Here is a 22,388-nt window from a genome sequence, read left to right on the forward strand (position 1 = left end):
AGAAAACAGAGTGGAAATAATTTAGACATGTTTTTAATAAATGTGTATCTATTTACGCGTAAAGAATCTTTTCTCGGACTCTCACCTACGTCTTCAAAGTCACATTACATTATTTTACAATAATTATATATATATATTTATATTTATATATGTATATGTGTCACTCTCTGTCTCCGTACGAGATTTTACGTAGCGAAGGTAAACGGAGCGTAACGCAAAGCGAGCACAAGTCGTGTACAAGTCGTGAGAAACGTTCGACGATAATAAACCATGTCGAGAAATCATTGAAAAGGAATCGAGGAAAAATGAACAATGGCAATTCGTGCGAATCCTCTCCATGAAAATATGAGCAAGCGGTCAATCATCTTTTTTCTTTTTTTTTTGTTTTTGTTAACTATCGTATTTTATTTGTGGCTATTATTATTATTTGTTTATCATTGTCGTTTATTATTATTCTTTTTATTTAGTTATTTTTTATTGTTACCATTATCTCGTTATTCGTAATATTATTAGTTACTATTATGCAATGGTAAGAAATTTTAAAAACGACCCCGCGGTGTGTGTAGTGTATATGTGTGTGTGTGTGTGTGTGTGTGTATGTGTACTTCTCCTACATTTGTCAGTAGGAGCACAGCTCCAAGGTAGATCCTTATATATCTGCGCGCTGTATCACTATCACGTAATTATATTTATAAGCAACGGATGTTTTTGGTACAATCAAATCTGTTTTTCTTTTCTTCGTCATTTATTGTATACTCCTCTCATCCCCTCGCTCCCATTATTCTTTCTTCCTTCCCTCTATTTAAAAAAAGAACATATATATATATGCATATATATGTGTGTGTATATATATATACACACACACATATATATACTTGTTTCGTATATACTACTACTCTTATATTTCGTCTTTCTCCATCGTCCACGAGAATTGAATCTTATCATTCGTTAACTAATTCATATATGCCGTCTCCCGCTGCGGCTTCGCGCTCTTGAAAAAAAAGTTTGTTCTATCAACTCGCCGCGGGCACGCAGCCACAGCAGTCTCTATGTTAGTAGCACATGGGCCTATATACGTTTTACACGTGTATTCTCATTTATCGCAGTTTGGTGTACGCGTGTGTGTCTGTGACTTGTGTTTTGTATCTCTCATTAACTATATATATATATATTTTTCTTTTTCTTTAATAATATATACCATATTATATGTATTTATATATATATACATTTTTGTATGTATATATACATATATACATATATATATATATTTATATTTATATTTGTTTTCATTTTTACCTAATTTATTACGTACCTGTTATAATTATCGTTATCGCTAATACGAATATATGATACATATATTCAAACACCCCCGCTGGCTCTATCAGGAGCAGTAATAAACAGCGCAAGGGTCAGTCAGGAGGCGACACACTGGCCATCTGAGAGAATGCGCAAAGTGTCGCGTCCTCCATAAAATGAACATAAGGATCACAACGACGTGTAACTTCGTCCATTCGAAATTTACACCACGATTGTCCCGTCCTACCGAGACGCAACAAAATCTTAGTCAAGGAGGGACTAACACATTGTTGCGTACCGACACTGAGTACACACATCATGCAATCGAAATCATTCCCCCGTTTCTAAACGAGAAAAAAAACAGAAGTGTAAATGTACCCGATATACACATATATAAAATCATTTGGAATTCACTGATCGCCATGTTATTATTGTTGTCATTATTGTTGTCAAAAAAAAAACATAAAATTGCGTGCATTGTCTTTTCTTTTGGATTTTTTTCTTGCTTCCATTATTTCACCATACCGGTCACAACTAATAAAATGAATTACATTACGTCAAGGATGCCATCGTGAGATACTTTGTTTCACTAACAACAATAAATTTTTGCGTGTAATATATGGACAATCGACGTAAACTAAGAGCTAACAATCGGGCAGCGTGGTACTGTAATTCGACCTATAATAAAAACCGATAAAAGATTATTCAATATTTATAAAACATTGAATTATTCTTTGATATATATTTAAGTTATATTTAATGTTATATTATTATTCTTACCAGCTCAGGGGCGGGTTCGCGTCGTAGGTGTGTTAGTGGCAGGAACTGGATTATTGGAGGTAGCTGTGAGAGCATTACGTTCGAGAGCGTTACGTCGTTCTATCTCCAATTCACTCAGTTTCTTCCACAGTTCGTCTCTTTCCTTTTCCCTTTTCTTCTCTCTGTAATTTAGAGATATATATGTAAAAGGGAAACGCAGACACGTTTATATAATTTCAAGGATTTATTTAAACAGATTTAATATAACGATGAATTATCAAGAGATATTTAATCGATTAAAAAGAAAAAAATTTCGTAAAACATTCCCAAACTTGGACTTACTTTTGCCTCTCAGACTTATAGCTGGCAGTAAGTTCATCAAAGAGCTTGCTGTTCATCTCCATAAACGTTTTTAAAACGTTGTAAACAAGAGCAACGATCGTCTGATTCCAATGCTCTTTACTAATTCTATACAATGCTGGAAACATAATTCCCATTATTACATGATTGTTTTCTTCAATTAGAGACATTATGTACTCATTATTCCAAAAGTACAATGCTCTCTCCGCAACCTACAACAACACAATGAACAATTTATTATATTTATGAATTTGTGTCAAAGGTTAGCTGAAAATGCTACATTATTTGAATCGCTTACCTGAAAGTGTGGTGAAGACACGCAGCGTGCGATTTGCCTGAATAAAGGTTCTTGTATTTTAACAAATTGGCTAGGTTCTATAACGTCCAGTATTTCCTCGATTTCGCCAAGGAACATCACCTCCTTCTGGCTGCACGTTTTAGGCCAGAATTTAAGGAGGCCTCGTACAACTGGTTCTGTTAAAGTCGCGTCTTTTTCCAAAAATTGCACCACACAATAAGCTAACTGCGCATGATATAGAGATAAACATTTCACTTTATGTAATGGTAACAGCACCTGTAGAAATAAACACAAAAATACCTCTTTTTATAATTGTATTAATTTACTCGATATTAAATTTTTATCCACATATATACACATCGATAACCCTTCATGAGTGCAGGACTAAAAAATAGATTATAACTTAATGGAAAGAATATGATATATGGTCAGAACATACCTTAACCAAAAATTGCTTGTGCTCAACTTTTAAAGGAAGAGCAAATCCATTAATAATGCTACCCAAAATTTCAAGAAGTTCACCGACGCCATTGAAATGTTCTGTTTCATACACAAACCTAGAATATATAATAATAAAAGAGATTACAATTATATTTAATACTTTGAATAAAGAATGTGTAATATAGCAAATGCCATTTATGCATTTAAATAAATACCTCAGAAAAATGTTGTTTATTTGTTTGCGTATAAAGGCTCTAAGACCCAGGAACTTGCCATAAATACGATGCAAAACGGTTTTTAGGAAATCCCTTTCTCTCGGGTCTTCCGAGTCGAATAAATCCAATAACTGTAATATACAATTATAATTATAATTAATATAATATAATTATATAATACCATTATAATTATGTAACACATATAATTGTATTAATTTACACCGATCAAGGGTATTGCATCACTTGTAGAAATTCGTTATTTTAATGCATAAAAACATATAAATATTACCAAATTACATTTTATATTGTTATTTTATACTTTAATAATTTTATGAACATGAACAAAACTGTTAAAGGACAAAACTGCTAAAAAAAGCTAAACTTTTTCATTTACTTGCGTTTTCTGTATTTTTGGGGATACCGGTACTGTATTATATTCTATTGTATTTATTAATTTGTTTAAAAAAAAAAGTATATCAAATTATATCAGAAATATCTTGAAAAATGTAGTAATATTCTCTACCTGTAACACAAATTTTTGGTCGATAACTTTTTTGCCAATGGCAGGCTGAAAATCTGAAGACTCGAGAAAACGGAGGAAGACTTCGTAGACCAACTGAAGATGGGGCCAACTCGCCTCCAAGGTCGGATCATCCTCTTCTGGATCGAAATCCGGGTTTTCACTCGGTGGCAACGTACGGAATAAATTTGCGGAAACCTTTAATAAATACATTACATTAAACAGTGTTTCATTAATTTTATTCATTATATTTATTACATGCATACACAGAAGAATTATTTAAGAATTATTGAATTCAAGAGTAGATTATTTCTAATTTATTTCATTAAGTAGAATAATTTTTGATACAAAAATTATTCTACTTAATTTTTCTACTTAATTTTTGATACAAAAATTATTCTACTTAGAAAAAGATGACATATTGAAGAAAATAAAGATCATTCCAAGCCTCATTAATAAGAAAAGGCGAGGAATGCAGAATTTTCAATTCCAATCTAGTAACTTTCTTATATCTTGACATCATACTTTCAGCAATCACATACCATCTTGATGGTTTCTGGATAAATGGGCTCAGTAAGGACACCTCGTCCTGCTGTGATATACTCCACCAATTCATTGAGCGTACTCCGTTTAATTTCTTTACCCTTGAGATCAGCCATTGGATCCATGAAGTCGAAAGCCACGCAGCATTGGCGGAGCTTTTTGATAAATAATTCCTCTTGTTCCGCAGCGTTGACATCTGTGTAATAAAAAATAGATAACATTAATATCTTTGATTATCCATATCTCGAGCATAAATTTTTACTTTGATACAATTACTTTTATTAGAAACTAGTAGTAATTATTGAAAAACAGCTTCAAAATTCTCTTCTTGTAGAAATGACATATTTTTATATCTAATTAATTATTGTAAATAATCAATTTAGTAGAACACAACGTATTAATAAAATGCTTAATCACTATTTTTAACTTTCTATTGCGTAAATAACGACCCAATAAAATGTTATCATTTTCTTTTGCCTCTAAATGTGTAAGCAAACAATTTAATTGAGCCGATAGAAATTGAAGTCATCTAAGCTATTCTGATATTTATTACACGACAAGCTACAATGAATATATTGTGCAAATGAATTATAGTATCTCCTTTAGCTGCTTTGACGAAATTTCAGCTAAGCTTTCCGATTAAAATTTGCTTGAAATGAAATGAAAAAGCGGAATTTTATTATCTATTAAAATTTTTGAAGTATTGCTTCGTGAAAGAAAAAAAGAATTTTATAATTTCAATAGAAAATATCATTGTCCCCACCCTATTGAATTTCGAAGCGAAATCCAATCCAGATTAATAAAAACAAAAACGCGTTTAATATCATGTAAAAATCTAAACTCGATATTAATGCAATGAATAATAATGATAATAACGCGAAAATTGTGCGCAAAATGTCAAGAGATATATGTATATATATTTTTTAAATGTTGATCCTTTTTTTATCTCCGACAATGAGAGAATAAATATAAAATGCATTCTTTGTGTAAAGGTATATCTGTATGTAAAGAAAATTTCTTTATTTTCTGTTGTATTATTGGGCAAAAATTTCTGCACTCGAATTTAAAGGAGTCGGGAAAAATACGATTATAGAGATGGTTCCTGCAGAAAAGAGAGAGGTCTATACACATGCGCGCGTGACAGTTGCCGGCCTGTCGACGGCGTGCAGCTACTCGATGCACAATCCGGAGAGGGGGATCTTGCTGAATCCTCTCGCCCGCGTAATCGTGAGTCAACGTCCATAGATTACGCACGCGGTGATTAGGATTAACATTGATTCTTTCTATCGTGTTAGTTGATGCTTATTGTCATTAAGTGATAATCACATTCTACAAATCGATATTGGTCTTTAATTTACACAGTTTGATATTCCAGGATGTCTATTTAAATCTTGTAAAAAAAAAATTGTCTAATCTTCCGGGTATTTTTGTGTTCAAAATTCTAGATGAAGAGAATCCATTCTTAAAAAGTGTATGTTAAAGATATTTGGCACAATTTTTTAAAATAAATTTTTTTATTGCATGTGTGTTTTTGAGTGTTTTTCACTCATACAAAGGAAAAACACAGAGCCTCTTAAGTTTCAAGTGTTAGATTTGTAAATTATACTGAAAAAATTGAATAACTCTCGTAAAATAAGCATTTCTCACTTGCATGAAATTTTCATTATTTTTATTATTAAAATTTACAATAAAGAATAGTAGAATACTACATATTCAATATTTTGATAAGATACTGAATATACAAAAATAGATATATATTTGTAATATACTTTAAATATATATAATTCACTTGTACTGACTGTTTACAATACGAGAGCAAAATTATCGACGAAAGAATTTTTTTAAAAATTTCCATTAAAATTGAGAGTTTCCTGATTTTTGCAAATATAAAAGAGGTCCCTGAAAATTCTAGATTTTCCATGTTTTTCCAAGGAATAGATACTCAGGTGCTTCATTCGAAAATATCTATTTAGGAAGAGGTGAAAATATTTTTTCCATGCGTATCAATCAGGCAATTACTCGAATTCCGGTATAGTCTCATTAGACTGCCAATATTTCGGAGCGTTTAAGGGCTTCAAAATGATTCAAGGTGCGACGAAAGATAAAATATAAGACCAGTTACTTCCAGTGAGTGAACGCTAACCTGCTTACTTAAATCTCATTTTGTCCATTTACGCCACAGCGTATGTTTACCCAGAAATAACACACAGAAAGAGAGAGAGAGAGAGAGATTTTTTTTAACTGATAAACCATAACAATTTTCTTAAAATTTTTAGAACAAGAAATCACGCAACTTCTATCTTTTTTTTGTGGAAATATTCGTAAGTGAAAGCGATATAGGACTCGGGGCATCCTGTATATCCTCTGTCAAAGGGTAACACACATATCAGCTAATCAGTTTTTCCTGCGCGCTTCATTACGCTTCGGAGGGATGATGGCGTGGTCTCTCCGTTCATAATGGCATATGGCGTGGCCTCAATGACTTTATCAAATTATGTCAAACTCTCTCTCTCTCTCTCTCTTCTTCCCTCCAACCAACAACTGTCCTATGCAAAATATCGTCGCACGAATAAATCTTGACGTAAAGTGGCTATCCTCGGGAAAAATCTCCGCGCGTTATATTTATCCGTCAAGATCTTTTTCCGGGATGTAATATACATATATATGTCTGAGAAGAAAAAGCTGATCTCTACATTCCAATTGCAAGTGCCTGCTGTCGTCACTCTTGAATGGCGACATTCGAAATTGGCGAGTAGAAATAGCGCCCGTAGCAACACAAGCTTTGTAACACGTCCAAGACATATTTAGACGATTTTGCCGACGTCAGATCGCACCGCATGGCGCGATCTTATTATCGCTGTCACACGTGGGACATGCATTACTTTTCTTCTTTTTAACCGACGTTACGATTCGCGTCATAGATCACTTCATTTATTGACGAAAAGAAAATGTCAAGGAAAAAAATATTAAATAAATTTATTAAGTAAATATATAAGTAAAAAATATTAAGTAAAGGATAAGAGCGTAGATTAATAGATTAGAAGACGAGAAAAAATGGAATTAGATGGAATGGATAGAAACGATCCGCGAGGTAATAATTAATGATTACAGATGCGAGTTTCGTTTTGCACTTGTGAATAATTTTAACGCGTCATTCTCGAAAAAAAAAAAAAAAAAAAAATACCTGAGGAATATTTCTCATTTCTCTTTGCGTCTCGACGAGTCGGATTTTTCCTTATCCATCCGATAAATCGATCCGTTACAATCAAATCACGATTAAATAAGTAATTTTGATTTATATTTAGTCCGCGTCGTTATATTAATTTCATTGTACACGACCTTACCGGCATTATTCTTAAATAACGGAATCAGAATTATAAGTATCCGCGTTATTTGCGTGATAATATACAGCGGGGTGAATTTACGTCATGCTCTCAGGCTATAACAAGGTGAGGCTGTAATTAATTTTTCATCCGGGGTTCGATGTAATCGATGCCAGACACACGATTCCTCCATCGCAAGGGCCTCGCGATTCCTCTCGATAGGGAAAAACGGAATGAGCTGCGCGAACGAGACAGTTGAACGGCCTTACACGGTTCCATTAAATCTGGTAAAAAGATGAAGATGAAAGAGAGAGAGAGAGAGAGAGAGGAGGGAGAGAGTGAAAAAAAAGAGAGAAAGAAAAAGAGAGAGAGAAGGGAGGAAGAAGGTCGAGGAGCAACGAGAGAATCGGCGGCGTCGAGTCGCGAAGGACTCCAAAAATAGCGTTACGCTCGCGTCTCGCCCCCGTTCGTTCGTTCGTTCGTTCTCCCTCGGCGTTACGTGCGCGCGATCATCTAGCATGCACATATTTATAATTTCATTCATAACGCGACGTTACCTTCACTAAGAGTGCCTGCACCTTGCGGCGACGCGCCACCGCAAGATCGAGGAAGGCTAAGAACATTATTCACACACCTGCTCGCGTATAGAACTATTTTCTGCGTTCCTACCTTTACTACGGCTCAAATAGATTTGCTTATATATATAATTGAAGCTGAAATTTCTTTTTTAATTTTTAAAATTCCATCAAAGTCCGCGTGGGATTTATCAGAGAGTGCGACTTCACATATTGTTATTTGTCTCGCTGAGTCTTATTATTTTTTTCATCGGAATTCATCGGAACGACAACTGTTGAAACGCTATATATATATTTGTATAAAAATAATTTGTTTTTGTATGTAATTTATTTTATCGACACAGAGACCATCTTCCTAATCTCACCGGTGCAATTTATTTATCATTCAAACAAGCCGGACAAATCAATGTTCGTCTGGTGCAAAAGTGTGAATTCATTCGCGAGGGGAGCCGTCGCGGTTGTCGGAATTGAGATCGACCGAACGCCAAGAGCAATTCGGTGGTAAATTATGCCACGAAATACGAGGGTGATAGGTTATCCATAGAACGAGAAAGAAAGAGCAAGAGAAGGTGAATAAATGAAGAGAAAAGAGTCCGGCAGTAAAAAAAGAGAAGAGATAAAAAAAGAGAAAAAGACTGAAATAAAAAAACCATTAAGTAAATTAAAAAACACATAAATGTATATAAATTATATGGAATTGATGCGACGAAAAACTAATAAATAAGATTTAAACAGGAAGATAAAAAAAGAGAGCAAAAAAATGCGAAGGGATTGAGACGGAAGAGGAGAAATGGGAAAACAAGATAGGGGAAAAGCGAGGGGCGAGGAAAAGAGGAGAAAGAGGTAAACGAGAAGAGGGGAGGGGGGGGAGAAACGCCAGAAGAGGGAGGAGAGACCGAGTGGCGAAGGAGTAGAAGAGCGCGCGTTCCGGGCAGGTGGTCGCCGACATTCCGGATCAATACTTCCACCGCTTCTCTGGGGGTTCCGTCAGGTAGCCTCTTCGCCCCCTTTCCAACCCTTATCCCTCCCTTCCTCGTCCCGCTCTCTCACTCTTTCGCTTTGTCCACTCCCGGTGTCGTCATCATCGTCGTCGTCTGTGCTTCGCTTTCTTCTCTCTTCCTCTTTGATCTTCCTGTTCTATGAATTTTCTCCTCCTTGTTTCCTCCCCCCCCCCCTTTTTATTTTCTCCCCCGACGTTTTTCTTTCCACTCGCATTCTCGTCTCCCTCACTCGTTCTCCCCATCCTATGCTTTTTTTTTCATATTTTTTTTTGCGGAAAACTGTATAAATTTACATTGTTATTTAATGTATATTGTATATAACGTAATGTGTTACATAGCACATATCAAAAACATGTTTTTCCCTTCTAGCAAAAATACTCGGTTAAAGGAAAAGGATATAAATATTTAATTACCTTATAATTATACATAGTTATTAATGTAAAAGATATAATTTTGACAACGTAATTGCGCAAAAATGATTCCTACGTTTCTTTTTCTTTTTACGACGATTGCATTGCAACAAGTGACGTAAGGGGTACATACATTGTCCGTCTATCCATAACATTTATAGCAGCATATCTATAGCAACGGATATTGAACTCGTGGAAATTATAATGAGATATATATATATATATATATATATATATATATATATATATATATATATATATCTCATTATAAATAAAATCATATTGTGGTTAAATTAATATTTCTCACGTACATAAAATCGACGACAAAGAAAAAGTTTTATCCTTATAAACAAGTCGAAAACGCAATTTAATATAAAAGATTCGTGCCACGGAATAATTTTCCGTAATATAATATATTCTAGCGTCGATCGACTTCATTTATATCGAATAAAAACGGTGGCTGTCCGGGAAGCGTATAACGCGATACTCTGCATATATAACAATCGACAATTTTTTGCACACGTGACTGATTAATGCGGTACGAATGATACTTTTTGTCGGTGCAGTTTTGTGTTATGCAGCTGATCGTGTGAACAATGTTCGTTTCGCCTGCTCTCTCTCTCTCTCCCTCTCTATTTTTTTTCTTTCTCCCTCGCTCTGCCATCGCACATTCACATCATTCTTCTGATCTTGACAATGACTGTGGCCGACAATTAGACAAAAAACATACTTATGCGTGCACGTCTTACTAAAATATTAAATATTCGATGATCGAACTTAACTGAAATTTAATTATTATAAAAATCCATTCAGCGAGGTAAACAGATAATAATCCATCGTTTGTTTTCATCCTTGAAATTTCTCGCGAAAAAATCTTTCAACCTTGATGATTCTGACGCAATCTGAATATTGTTTTTTCAATTTAAAAGACAAAAAATAGGTATCATATTAATCAAAAAATACGTCTATGAAATTTATGTAAATCTCAGCATTTTATCAGCATCTTGTATTATATTTCGTGTTAATATAAAAAGGAAAAGATCCTTGGAATTATTTCCCTCCCGTTAGTCATCCTTACATTTGATTCTCGCGCTCTTCTCTTTCTTAATATGGACCGGAATGGGACTCCAACGTGCGAGAGGAGTTAATAGTGTTCCGAGCAAAGAACACTATTAACGCTCCCACTTGTGCATGACGCATAATTAAATTGTGTTTACTTCTGACGTAATGGTCTCTGCACATCGTGACTGCATTCCTTACTTCGGAAAACCAATTTTTCTCAACACGTGCATGCGCGAAATGCTTTTTCTTACTTTATTAAAAAAAATTGCAATTATTAATTTATATGTTTCAAAAATGTATTAATATTTATGCAAATAAAAAACTATAAAAGAGACTAAAAAAGGACACAGTAAAAAATAAAATGTTAATTATAACATTCTTCACATGTCCCAGAAAGTCCACTCTAAATTTTAAGTAAAAATAACTCATTCGTCGTATGTTATTTATTGACAAACTAGAAATGTTAAATAATTGACACGATACTTTACATTTATTTTTGTTATTGTGACTTTAAGTGTAATGTAAAAATAACATACAAATAACATAAAAATAACATACAAATTAATTAAAAATTACATGAAAAAATAGTTACATATAACTCGTAAGAAATGTTGAAGATATTAACAGTATAATAGTAATTATTTTAACTTAAATTATTTGTAATAGAAACATTTGATTTTAGTAAATTTGATTATTTTATGTATGTCAAAGTTCAAGATTATTTGAAGATTTACTTTAGATTTACTTTTTTTATTTTTTCTTAGAATATTAAACTGACTTTGAGATATGTTGATTCTTTAAAGTGATTATGTTAAAAATACTCAAAATAATATCATTTCTAAGAGACATATACAAAGTGTTAAGTTATGAAGTTGACATAAATGTAACACCTGAAAACGTTATAAAAATAATAACATATAAGTCGTATGTTAATTTTACATTAAAGTACTAATCAAAACGTGGTCAAAAGACAAGAAAATTTTAACATATGGACGCACAATTTTTTACTGTGTATATTGTTATCAATATCAAATGAGCTAGATATAAGTGAAATTCAAATTTATCTTAATAAAATTTCTGTCTAAGAGAGAGAGAGAAAGAGAGAGAGTGAGTGATCCAGTTAAAAATTTAATTTGAAGTTTTCAAGAATTATGTTTCAAGAATAAGACTTATGCGTCAGAGACTGAAAAGTTACAAGGTTTGATGATACTTTTATCGAAGAGAAATACACTTTAACTTTCTTCATCAATAGCTCTCGTTATTTATATACTGTATCATATTTTTGCAAAGTTAATATTCCATGTTCAGAATTACAATATAATTGATAAAAGATTCAAAAATTCTATAGTTTCTAATACAAAAAACAGTTATGTGGGAGAGAGGGAAGGAGGGAGAGAAATTTTGACAATTAAATATAAAGGAAAAAGAAGGAAAAATACGAGGTATCACGTTCCTTTTGCATGCAAAAATTTGATAATAATTGTCTTATTTCAAGTTTAGTTGTAATTATAATATTTCTTAATGAATTTCCTGAAACTTTCAAGAAAAAAATATGCCAGATTTTCGGAAAAAATATATAATTCATGAAGAATCCTTCTGAAACCTTAGAATTATTTAGATATAACACACATCGAAATATTAAAAGTGAAGCACTAACTTTCGAGAAATCAAAACATTCGACGCGATAAGTTCTTGGATGTATTTTGGATTTTCAAAATTTAACGGATCAACAGAATGAGGCATCATTCGTGGGAATTTGTTTCTCGAGTGAGAGAGATTAACTCGCCGCACTCCTTCACTCAATTTGCACAGTATTCAAGCGTGTCATTGAGCTATAGTTCTCTCGCTCTCTCTCTTTCTCTGTCTCCCTTTTTCTGATGGCAACGATATATCGGGACGGTAAAGTAACAATGCGGGTCGAAGTGTCATCCGATGTATCGAAAAAGTTGGGTATAAAAAAAATGTACCACGATGAAAATATTGCGGCGACGACCTTCTGGAATTTTTAGAGATGAACTCTTTAACTCGAAAATCTGAGGATAAGGATCTATCGAGGGATAAGATCGCAAAGAGAGCGAAGAGGGATGAAAAGAAAATCTACAGAATAAATAATGCATATGAACTCTTGCCTGCATCGCAGTTTGAATTTCAGATATTCTGTTGCAGATATTCTCGTAGCAATTTTTATTACCATACAGATAAACAATAATCATAGGATACGGTGCATTTCTTGATTGAATGGAATAATTACATTGTGTTGCAATTTTGTTATTGCGTTGAAAGTGATAATGAATTGAGGTAAGCTTTACATATATTTTTTATTGCAAACAATATATGGGGAAACCTCTGAATAAGGATATACTAGTTTCGAAAGTATAATCTGTAGACGAGATATTTCACAAGTACAACGTTGAAATGTGGTAATTTTTATGAGTACTACTAAAATCCTACACACACGTAAAGTCTGGACACTGAACCACGCAACTTGGATTCATGAATATATACTGAACTTGACTCCCACTTCTATTTGTTTCCACTCACCTGTCGCTGTTTACGAGCGGTAATGTCGTTTCGCGCTATGCAATGCTCGGTATGCGCGATAATTTATTGCACTTGGTTGTTTCGAACCGATAGCGACACGTAAAACTCGCTAAAGTCGAAAAACGAGCTCGAATATATATTTCTTCGTCCTTAAGAAAGTTATTTATCGAATAAAATATTCTACAATTCGAGAAGGAAATAATGTTGCTATTGCCACGTTGTTTCGTAAAGTAGCACAAAATTTATTTCATGCATAACGTTTAATAATATTAAGTAAATTTAATTTGTGCGTTGCATAATTAACACTTATATATTGAAAATTATATCATATTATAAAATCTCTCTCATGTAAATTATTACATATAAAATAATGTAGTTATAACATTTTTCGATTGGACTTTGTCAACAATTTATTTGATAGATAGATTCATCCGACAGATAAATTTTTTTATATCTCTCTTCACAGATATATGTGTTTGCAATTGTGACTGCAATGTAGACAGAGAGATAAAAGTATAGTATCAACTTATGATTAGAATTAACTCCGATTGGAAAAACTACGGGCACTTTATAATGCGAGTTTTATTCCGTAAAAATATTCGCATCATAGGAAGATAAATGCGTGCTCTGCTGTTTACACTTTGTTATCTTGCAAAACGTAAATTCGTAATTTGATTAACGAACCTTGTAAATTATTGAAAAAGTACCCTTGTGCCTCTTTGACTCAATTCGCTTGTGAAATTAATGCTGATTAGACTTTTCATATTCGAATTAATTACGATGAAATTACGGATTCCCTTTTCACGTATATTTTTGCGATTTATTGCTTGTCCAATTGGAGAAATGTCGACATTTTTTCCACCAAAAAAACGTAATTATGTACAACAAAAATAGATATAAGAAATAAGTTGCAAAATGAATTACAGATTAAATAAAGTTTAATATATAATATCGAGTGTAAAAGAGCGATAAGAAATATCTCAAGAAAAATTGAGGAGAAAATGCAAAGCATAGAACGATTTTTAATTTCCCTATAGAAAACATGTAAAGAAAGATATGTAACTGGAACTTGGAATAAAATTATCTCGAATATTACATACATATAAGGAGAGATAAAATATAAAAACAGGTAAAATATTTTCATATAAAAAAATTATTTAAGTTTCTATCAATGTTAGAATCCACAGTTTGAATGATATCGAAAGAAATAACTGTTTGAAGGAAGAGAAGGAGCAAAAGAGATTGTTGCCGTTTTACTGGCAAAGGTGAACGACATCGTCTGCTGCAAGGTGGAGGCCTGTATTCGTGCCGCGTTAAAATCCATGCTGCGGATTTGTGGGTCAACCAGTAGAGTGGAAGAGTGAGTCGTTTGACCGCTACTGCGACGTATGTTCGAAAAATTTAAATATCCTAGAAAATTCTCAGCATTTTCGCGAAATTGCAAAATTCCACATCATTTTTAAAAAATGCAGAAAAGAGAAAAAAAACTGAAGAGAAGAAGCTGCCCATAAATTTAAGACAGAAAATTTTTAAATATATATATTTTTTTTCCACTTCTTCCTCACTGACGAGAAAACAACTGTGATAAGTTAAGTAAATATCGTGCTAGATGTTTTTTTCAAACAAAGTGTTATGTCACACTTATAAAATATTAATTATATCGCAGAAATATGTAAAAAGTTATTTGGAAAGAAATGGCAGATTCTAATTTTTATTGTGCGAGACAATCAACTCTAAAGTGTCAAGAAATCACGGGAAAAAGGAGTTGGAAGAGAAGAATTTAGAACACCCTGTACTCGATTATTTCGAAGTTTCTTTCCTGGAACGAGTTTGCCTATTTTCTGATCGCATAAGTCTTGGAATAATTTAAATACGCATCCGTAGTCCCAGGAAAAAAAGGCATGTTTTTTCTCAAGAGAGAACAGGAATACTGGTTCGAGAATTCTGGTCGGGAGTGATAGCGAATTCCGCGTCGATTTACGCACCATACGTAATATTGACACGGGATAGAGATACTTTGATACTTTGCACACGACTCTTATCTCACAGTTAATTAACAGTTCTGACACTTTTTTTTTCTCTCTCGGTTCTTCTTTATTTCGATTGACCACCAATCGTTCCCTCCTTTTGACACACATTCATTTTATGTTCAACACTATCATGCTTCCTTCGCTAATCAACACTCGCGATATGTTAATTATCTCGATGTAATAATCATACGCACATGCGTCTCATTATCAGCGCTGATTGCATTAATGCTTATTTAAGAAAGAACACATTGTAAGACGGGCAAACAGATATGGAAACCAAAAAAAAAAGATAAAAAATTAGTTCGTTGGTGTAATAAAAAAAAAAATTTTTTTGTCGCATTGACAAACTTTGCATTGAAAAAAGGTATGTGAAAAAATGCTGTTAGTATGACAGATGAAAAATTGAAGATTTCCTTCTCTCCCATAAATGTCATTAATATCATCTTTCGATCGGTGGCAGCGTAGCTTTTTCTTCCAAGCTCCCCATAAAAGCCGCTATATTTTTAGTTCCCCTCGATACGGCTTTGTTCAGATGGCGGTACGGTGGATGCACGACATCGACGGGAATTCTCGGCTACACGTGGCGGAATTACGTACTTAAATACTATGTCGCGCAGACTAGAAGCGTCACATCGCTCTCAGGATCACAGTAGTGATCTCTTAAATTCATCTCGCGTGACAATCGTGGATTTTCTCCTCCGCATATAAAGCCCGACGACGCCGCTGGGTATCCTAGACACAAATTCAACGAAATTAAATCCGCGCATTCTGGTCGTGTCCTTTGCGATTGTCAAGTGTAATTGACTACCGGCTGGATTGTGGTTGAAATATCTAACACACACACACACATTTTTATTTAAATATTACTAGTCGTGTATTTTGTTGCGATACTTGCGGATAATTCGATGGAGGAGACAAGTTATAGAAAAAATTTTTTTTGAAAGGAACACGTTAAAAGAGGTAAATAACTTATCGTGTTTGAGCGCGGCTTTTATGTGTTTTAATTTTTATACTTGATTTTCCCCAGCGATACGGCGGCAATTGTGAGACGCAGCTGATCACATGTCACGCGTCTTCCAAAATCACACGTGTCACACATCTGTCATATTCGCGGACGCAGCGCGAATATATTTCATATGCATATTTTAATCAAAGGATATACAATAAGGAGCAGGTAACGCTGGACATTGCAAAATCATGTTTTTCTTCTTATTTTCTCTTCTTATCGTCACCATTGTCTCTTGAATTTTCAATCTTTACGTTTATTTTTAAGCGAGTTTGATTGATTAAACAGTGTACAGCCACATGTGGATAACCTCGACGTGGCTTCTCTCGCGTGACATAATACGTTGATACGTGTATTGCGTGTGTAAACGACATGTGTACAAGATACCCGATAAATGAGTATTCGATAGGTTTAATAAATGTGATACACAATCGACAAGGAAGTGAAAGAATGAGCAAAAATTGTAGAAACAAATTTTCTTCGGTTGCAATTTCGGAAAAAATTGATTTTAATAGCGTGCATGTATCCAATTACGCATATATATCGATTAGAAGTATCTTGAATTAAGATATATCTCAATTAATTTCATAAATTATATTGTTACTTTTAATTAATTATACAGTAGTAATAATAAATTAATTTATAAACTGTAGCTTTTTAAAGTAATTAATTTGGAGTAATTAATTATATTATCGCAGCCTTTTAACGCTTATGAATGCTTATAATGTTTTGTAATTGCTATATATACGTTTATGAATGCTTATAAGGTTTTGTAATTGCTATATATATATATATTTCGTAGTTTCGAGATCAACAAAAAAATCAACAACGATACCATATAATAGTTTATTATCTAGCATATTTTTCGTAAACAAAATTGTTTCAAAATCGAACGTAACAAGTATTTCAAAATTCCACATTGTTTGGATAAAATGCCACAAGCCGGCAAAAACTGATCTTTTCTATTAAAAATGTTAAAATAAATAAAAAAACCTTTATTTATTTTTTTATCAATATTCGTCAATTGAAAGAGTGTTTTTTGATTGAAGTTTTATTCAAAATAAAATCTATAATAAATCAGGAATTAATGTTGCAAATAAATTAGTTTTTTGTTAAATATTGGAAAATCAACGCAAATCATGTCTATAAAAATTGATAAAAATTTTTAATTTTATCATTATTATAAACTAAAAATTAGTATAAAAATTAATATAAAAAAGTATCTCCAAAGTTGTCTTAAAAATTTCACATATTAATTTGAATTAAAAAAGACTATTATTATATTGATTTCCTAATCAAAGCAAAAAATCTTTTTGCATAAAGTTATATAAATATAAGCATTTCGATCTTACACATTAATTATTAGTTATATAAATATAAGTATTTTAATCTTATACATTAATTATCATTTTAGTTTTTGCCAATTTATTTTATTGGGTAAAGTCCGGAACAATAAAAACCGGAATTTATTATAATTTTTTCCACTCGCTGAACTTTTCCAGTTAATCCTGTGGCTTCCTTCCACGCCCACAAGTGTCCGATATTTGTAATTGAATAGACTAGGCGTAAACGCGCATAAATATGCAAAATTATTTTTCTCGCTCGAGAGAGATACACGATCGAAATTCGAAAGAAAAAATTTTAAGTACATCTTTTGCTCCTTCCTTTAACTTTCTCGTTAATGATCAAGAGTCACCGGACACATTGCATTAACAAGCATTTGGCGCAGGCGTTAAGAACGAGATGGCTGCTATAATCGAGTGCTAAGCAATAATTAATCGTAGATTTTAATATGTTCTAATATGTGCGATTTTCAGATTTCGCAAAATGGAAAATGTATCGATGTCCTTTGGAACGAAAAATTCCAATTGTCCGGAGCATCTTTGACGAAGCTGAGGTTGTTAATGCCCGATACGTGCTCATCGATCATGGATTGTGTACGTTTCATTCGCATGATCCACGTCGAAGCTACAAGGAGAGGTTCATTTGGACACAATCATTTATATCGATCCGTGCTTAGGATATCTAGATACGATTGACCAATCGAAGAGTCTGTGTTTAACTGGTAATAAGTAATGCGTCCAATTGAATGCCATCCGAAGTAGCAGACTAGTCGGATATCGCGGTGCGGAAACTAGATGAAGCTCAACGTCGTGGTCCCAGGATCACAACTAATTACAAGCAACTGGCCTTGAAGACGTCATTAAGTGACTGCACTTGTCATAATTGTTTCATTATCCTCGATCTAAGAGATCTAAACGAGCCCGAAGAAACGTACGCACGTGTCACGTAAAGAATTGTAAATCTCGAATTATCGAGGGAGAAATATCGATTAAATCTGGTGGAACGTACGTACCTCCCGAAGGTACAGAATACGGTTTGTACGCGCGCGAGATTATCTTTATATTATCTTTCTGATGCGATACCACGCTGACGAGCATAATGTGACGTTCTCGATAAATAATTTCTTTTTTTCCTTTTTTTTTGCGATTCACGCCTTCTCGCCAACTATACAGCAATGTATATGTGCTAATTGTACCGTCGATAGGCGAGCGTGTGTAATAGAGGTGCTATTAACGGTTATATATCTTCATGGAACTGTCGCATATATTAAATTGCTTGCCCTCTGAAACTCTTGTCAGTATAGTGGCAATGTTTCTCGATAACGCGATCCGTCAATTAATAGTGCAGACAATAGTGTTGGAGGAAACGAACGGCTAGTGTGTTTATCAGTAGTAGTATCATGTATGCGATGCAATTGCCCAAGTCAGAAACCGCAGCAGACTCGCTGCCAATTATTCAATGGCGTCAAGGATATTATATTTGAGCTATGTCTTCACTTGCAGAAAGTACAACAGACCTAGTGGTAAAACTGGATGACACTTTCATCGACGTTCCACGAATATCTTCTTTAGCAGCATTATTTCTTTGATAATCAAACCAAAGATCTTTGATGAACATCTTTGATGAACATCTTTGGTGAACATCTGTGTATCCTTGAAGTTTAGGAAAATTAAGATTCTAAATAATTTACTTGAAACATTCACGTTAAAATAGAAACCGAGGCTTCTTGGATAAATTTGGAAAATCTTGCGTATCATATAAGATTCTCGCGTTTGATATCTCATGTAAATTCTTTTGAGCCTTCGCGCTTATTTTAGAACATACCGTGACTACGTAATTCATATAACTAAATAACACTACGTAACATATTTTTTTAGAATATTATGCAATTTGAATACATCTTATAGTTGTATAAACGCTAATAGTTCTCTTAGTCAACTCGCAAGGCAAGAGCGAGAAACGTAAGACTAACCTTTAAGCAGCGGCAATTGTTGGAGCTCTACGTCTTGCGAATTGCGGTAACGGGAGGAACCCTGCGACTTCTTGGATTTCTTCTTCAGGGATCGCTTGGCGAAGGGGTCTATCCGGTCGACAAAAGTCCCTGACGACATTTTGGCATTAACGGAGGCACTGTAAGACTATCCTGGTAATGTGTCAAAGCTCTCAACGAGGGCTATAGCGGCTCCTGCGTCTCTTTCTCCTAGATATCCCTAGATAACGGATCGTCTCGCGACTAGAGACGAAGATCACCTTCACCCCGAGGAGGTCGCATTCCGTGAACAACGACTGCACGACGATGACGACGACGACGACACTGCACTTCACGAGAAAGAAAGGAACACACTGATACACGATGCACGTGTGACGGTCTCGCGTCGCATTCGTTCGTTCTCTCCTCCTTCTTCCTTCAACACGATTCACTCTTGTTCACTCTGCGCCGAGGGAGGACAAAGTGGGCTCCGCCGAGAGCGTCCGAGGAGCATAGCACACACACGTCCGGGGGATTCTTCCCTTTTTCTCCTCTCCTGTCCTCTAATCGACGACGGTCGCGGCGTCGTCGTGGCTCCCACGAACGATCGCGATTCCGCAATTTCCGAATCGCGCACCGGCTACCACCGGGAGGAAGGGGCGCGATGATCTCTAGGCGTTGTCGCACACGCGGACGCACGACCGTGTCCGTCCTCTTCCGCTCTCCCACCTACGCGATTTACGCGAGGCACCGTGTCAAATATATATACGCCGCGAAATACGACGACCGGCAGCTGCCCTCTTGGCAGGAGGAAAGGGAGAGGGCTCTCCTTGACTCGCCCGCGACAAACGACGTAGGGTGGATTCGATCGACGACGGCGGCGCCGGTCGGTGATGGGTAGCCGCTGCTGGTTCGTTGGTTAAGTCGGTTGATCGGTCGGTCGGTGTGTCGAGGTCTCTCCTCTCCAACGATATATGCGTGTCGCGCAGGCACGCACGCACGCACGCAGGCACGCACGCACCGTCGTGCTCGTCGTCGTTCTCGCGCGTCCAGTCCAGCTATCGGCCGACCGAGAGAAAAAGAGAGAGAGAGAGGGAAGGAAAAAGCACCGTTACGAAATAGAGAACGATTCGATTGCGGCTGGTATAGCAGCGCACGTCCGTGTAGTAAGTATGGCCGCGAGTAATGTGGTCGCGCGCACACGCAGCGGTATACGCGATATCCTGTCTGGAGCCTCAATGCGGATATGTAATAATCCGCACGATCGGGGCGTCGTTACGTGTATGCGCGCGAGGGCGAGACTCGGGCGCGGGTGTCGAGTCGCTGCTACCTGGGTGTCCCTTTCGCGCGGCGGCCGTCCAACACCACCGCCACTCGCGCCGCCCGGACGCCCGACGACGTTAGGTAGACGTGTACGTTAAGAGCAGCTCGCAACGCAAGAGCGCTCGGCCGCCATCAGCTGCTCGCTGCGACGTGGGGGCCTCTCTCATCTTCCGGCGGAATGTACCGTGCGGACGCGACCGAGTCAGGCGCCGAGAGCCGCCGGGACGTGGCCCGACATCGCCCTTGTTGTCGCTGGCCGCCGCTGCCGCTGCTGCTGCGCGTGTGCTTTTCCTCCTCTTCGCCCTCCCTTCTTGATTCTTCGTCTTTCGCCTGGTTCACCCGCTTGCCGAGAAGCTTCTCGACACCGTGCTTTATCGCGCGTGAACACCACCTACCTCCGTCCGTGTATCTCCGACGTCGAGGATCTCGCGGCGAACAATCGACCGCCCGATGATCGCGCGAGGCCGACAAAAAAAAATGACCGATCCTATCGCGCGCGCTCACCGCCGCCCTCTTCACTTATTGAAAATCCGTCAAGAGAAGGTGCCTTGTGTGCCTGAAAATAGTAATGCGCGCTCGGCAATCATCGGCCGGAGACGGCCGAGCGTCGACGGGGACGCGCGAGCGCGCCAGATGGCGCGGCCGCACGTGCGCGGCGGACCTTTTAACGCGCGCGGCGGCCCCGCCGCCGGCCAATGGCGCGCGCCGACGGCGCGCCGGCGGCGCGCGCCATTGGCCGACGCTCGCGTTCGCGATCGATGCGCGGGCCAGTGCGCCGAAACGGAAGACGGCGGGGCGCATGGCTCGATCGTTACCGACGAATCACGTTATCGCTTTGTAGATGCGTACTGACGGCATTCGCTCCCTCTCTCTCTCTCTCTCTCTCTCTCTCTCCCTCCTTCTCTCTCTCTTTTTCTCTCTCTCTCGCGAGTTTTCGATCCGTTTTCGAGCCGCGACGGAATTCGGGAAAGCGTCTGTAGAATATTTGAATTCATGAATTTTTAAAAAATTCCAAACACGTAATGGACTTGAAGAATCTAGGAGAATGTATTGATTTCAAACATACGAATATATAGAAAAGAAGAGATTGCGCGATTTAAAATGAATCTTCTTGAAAAAAATGCAGCGACGTGCGAATTTTTCTTCGCTCCTCCACGGAAGATATAATATGCTGGAATAAAATTATGTTGAAATATGCAAATGTCGTATGACATTTTCACTTCTGCATTATAATTCTTATATATGCAACTCTGGTTATATACAGGGTGTTCGGAAATATAACTATACATCCATCTCAAATATTAAAAAAAAATTATTCAAAGATTATTTTAGCAAATTAGAGGAATATATCAGAGTTGAAGATTTTCAGCGA

At 36.1% G+C, this 22,388-nt stretch overlaps 1 protein-coding gene and 1 long non-coding RNA gene across 2 annotated transcripts; one reads left to right on the plus strand and one right to left on the minus strand.

Moving 5' to 3' along the window:
* Window positions 1-30: 30 nt before the first annotated feature.
* On the minus strand, window positions 31-21,575 carry Wdb (serine/threonine-protein phosphatase regulatory subunit widerborst). Its single transcript, XM_083092136.1, has 9 exons — window positions 19,697-21,575; window positions 4,432-4,628; window positions 3,893-4,087; window positions 3,370-3,500; window positions 3,153-3,270; window positions 2,714-2,989; window positions 2,398-2,627; window positions 2,077-2,237; window positions 31-1,974 (listed from the first exon to the last, which is right to left on the minus strand). The coding sequence occupies exons 1-8, from the start codon at window positions 19,833-19,835 to the stop codon at window positions 2,081-2,083; spliced, it is 1,443 nt and encodes a 480-aa protein (XP_082948262.1). The 5' UTR covers window positions 19,836-21,575; the 3' UTR covers window positions 31-1,974; window positions 2,077-2,080.
* Window positions 16,005-19,602, plus strand: LOC145967344 (uncharacterized). The gene is made up of 3 exons (XR_014437356.1): window positions 16,005-16,334; window positions 16,402-16,548; window positions 18,198-19,602. It is a non-coding gene; the product is annotated as an uncharacterized LOC145967344 (long non-coding RNA).
* Window positions 21,576-22,388: the final 813 nt, after the last annotated feature.

The sequence above is a fragment of the Camponotus vicinus genome, unplaced genomic scaffold (genome assembly GCF_025532165.1).
Source record: "Camponotus vicinus isolate PSW18456_S1 unplaced genomic scaffold, iyCamVici1.0 SCAF_2, whole genome shotgun sequence".
In the NCBI taxonomy this organism is placed as follows: Eukaryota; Metazoa; Arthropoda; class Insecta; order Hymenoptera; family Formicidae; genus Camponotus; species Camponotus vicinus.

What these genes read in the sequence shown, in the direction of transcription:
- Wdb (XM_083092136.1), bottom strand. Translation starts at nt 19,835, where the DNA reads ATGTCGTCAGGGACTTTTGTCGACCGGATAGACCCCTTCGCCAAGCGA. An exon ending in ACCAAAAATTTGTGTTACAG is followed by an intron (nt 3,501 to 3,892) that starts GTAGAGAATATT and finishes TGTATATTACAG; the next exon opens with TTATTGGATTTATTCGACTC. An exon ending in ATAAACAACATTTTTCTGAG is followed by an intron (nt 3,271 to 3,369) that starts GTATTTATTTAA and finishes TATATATTCTAG; the next exon opens with GTTTGTGTATGAAACAGAAC.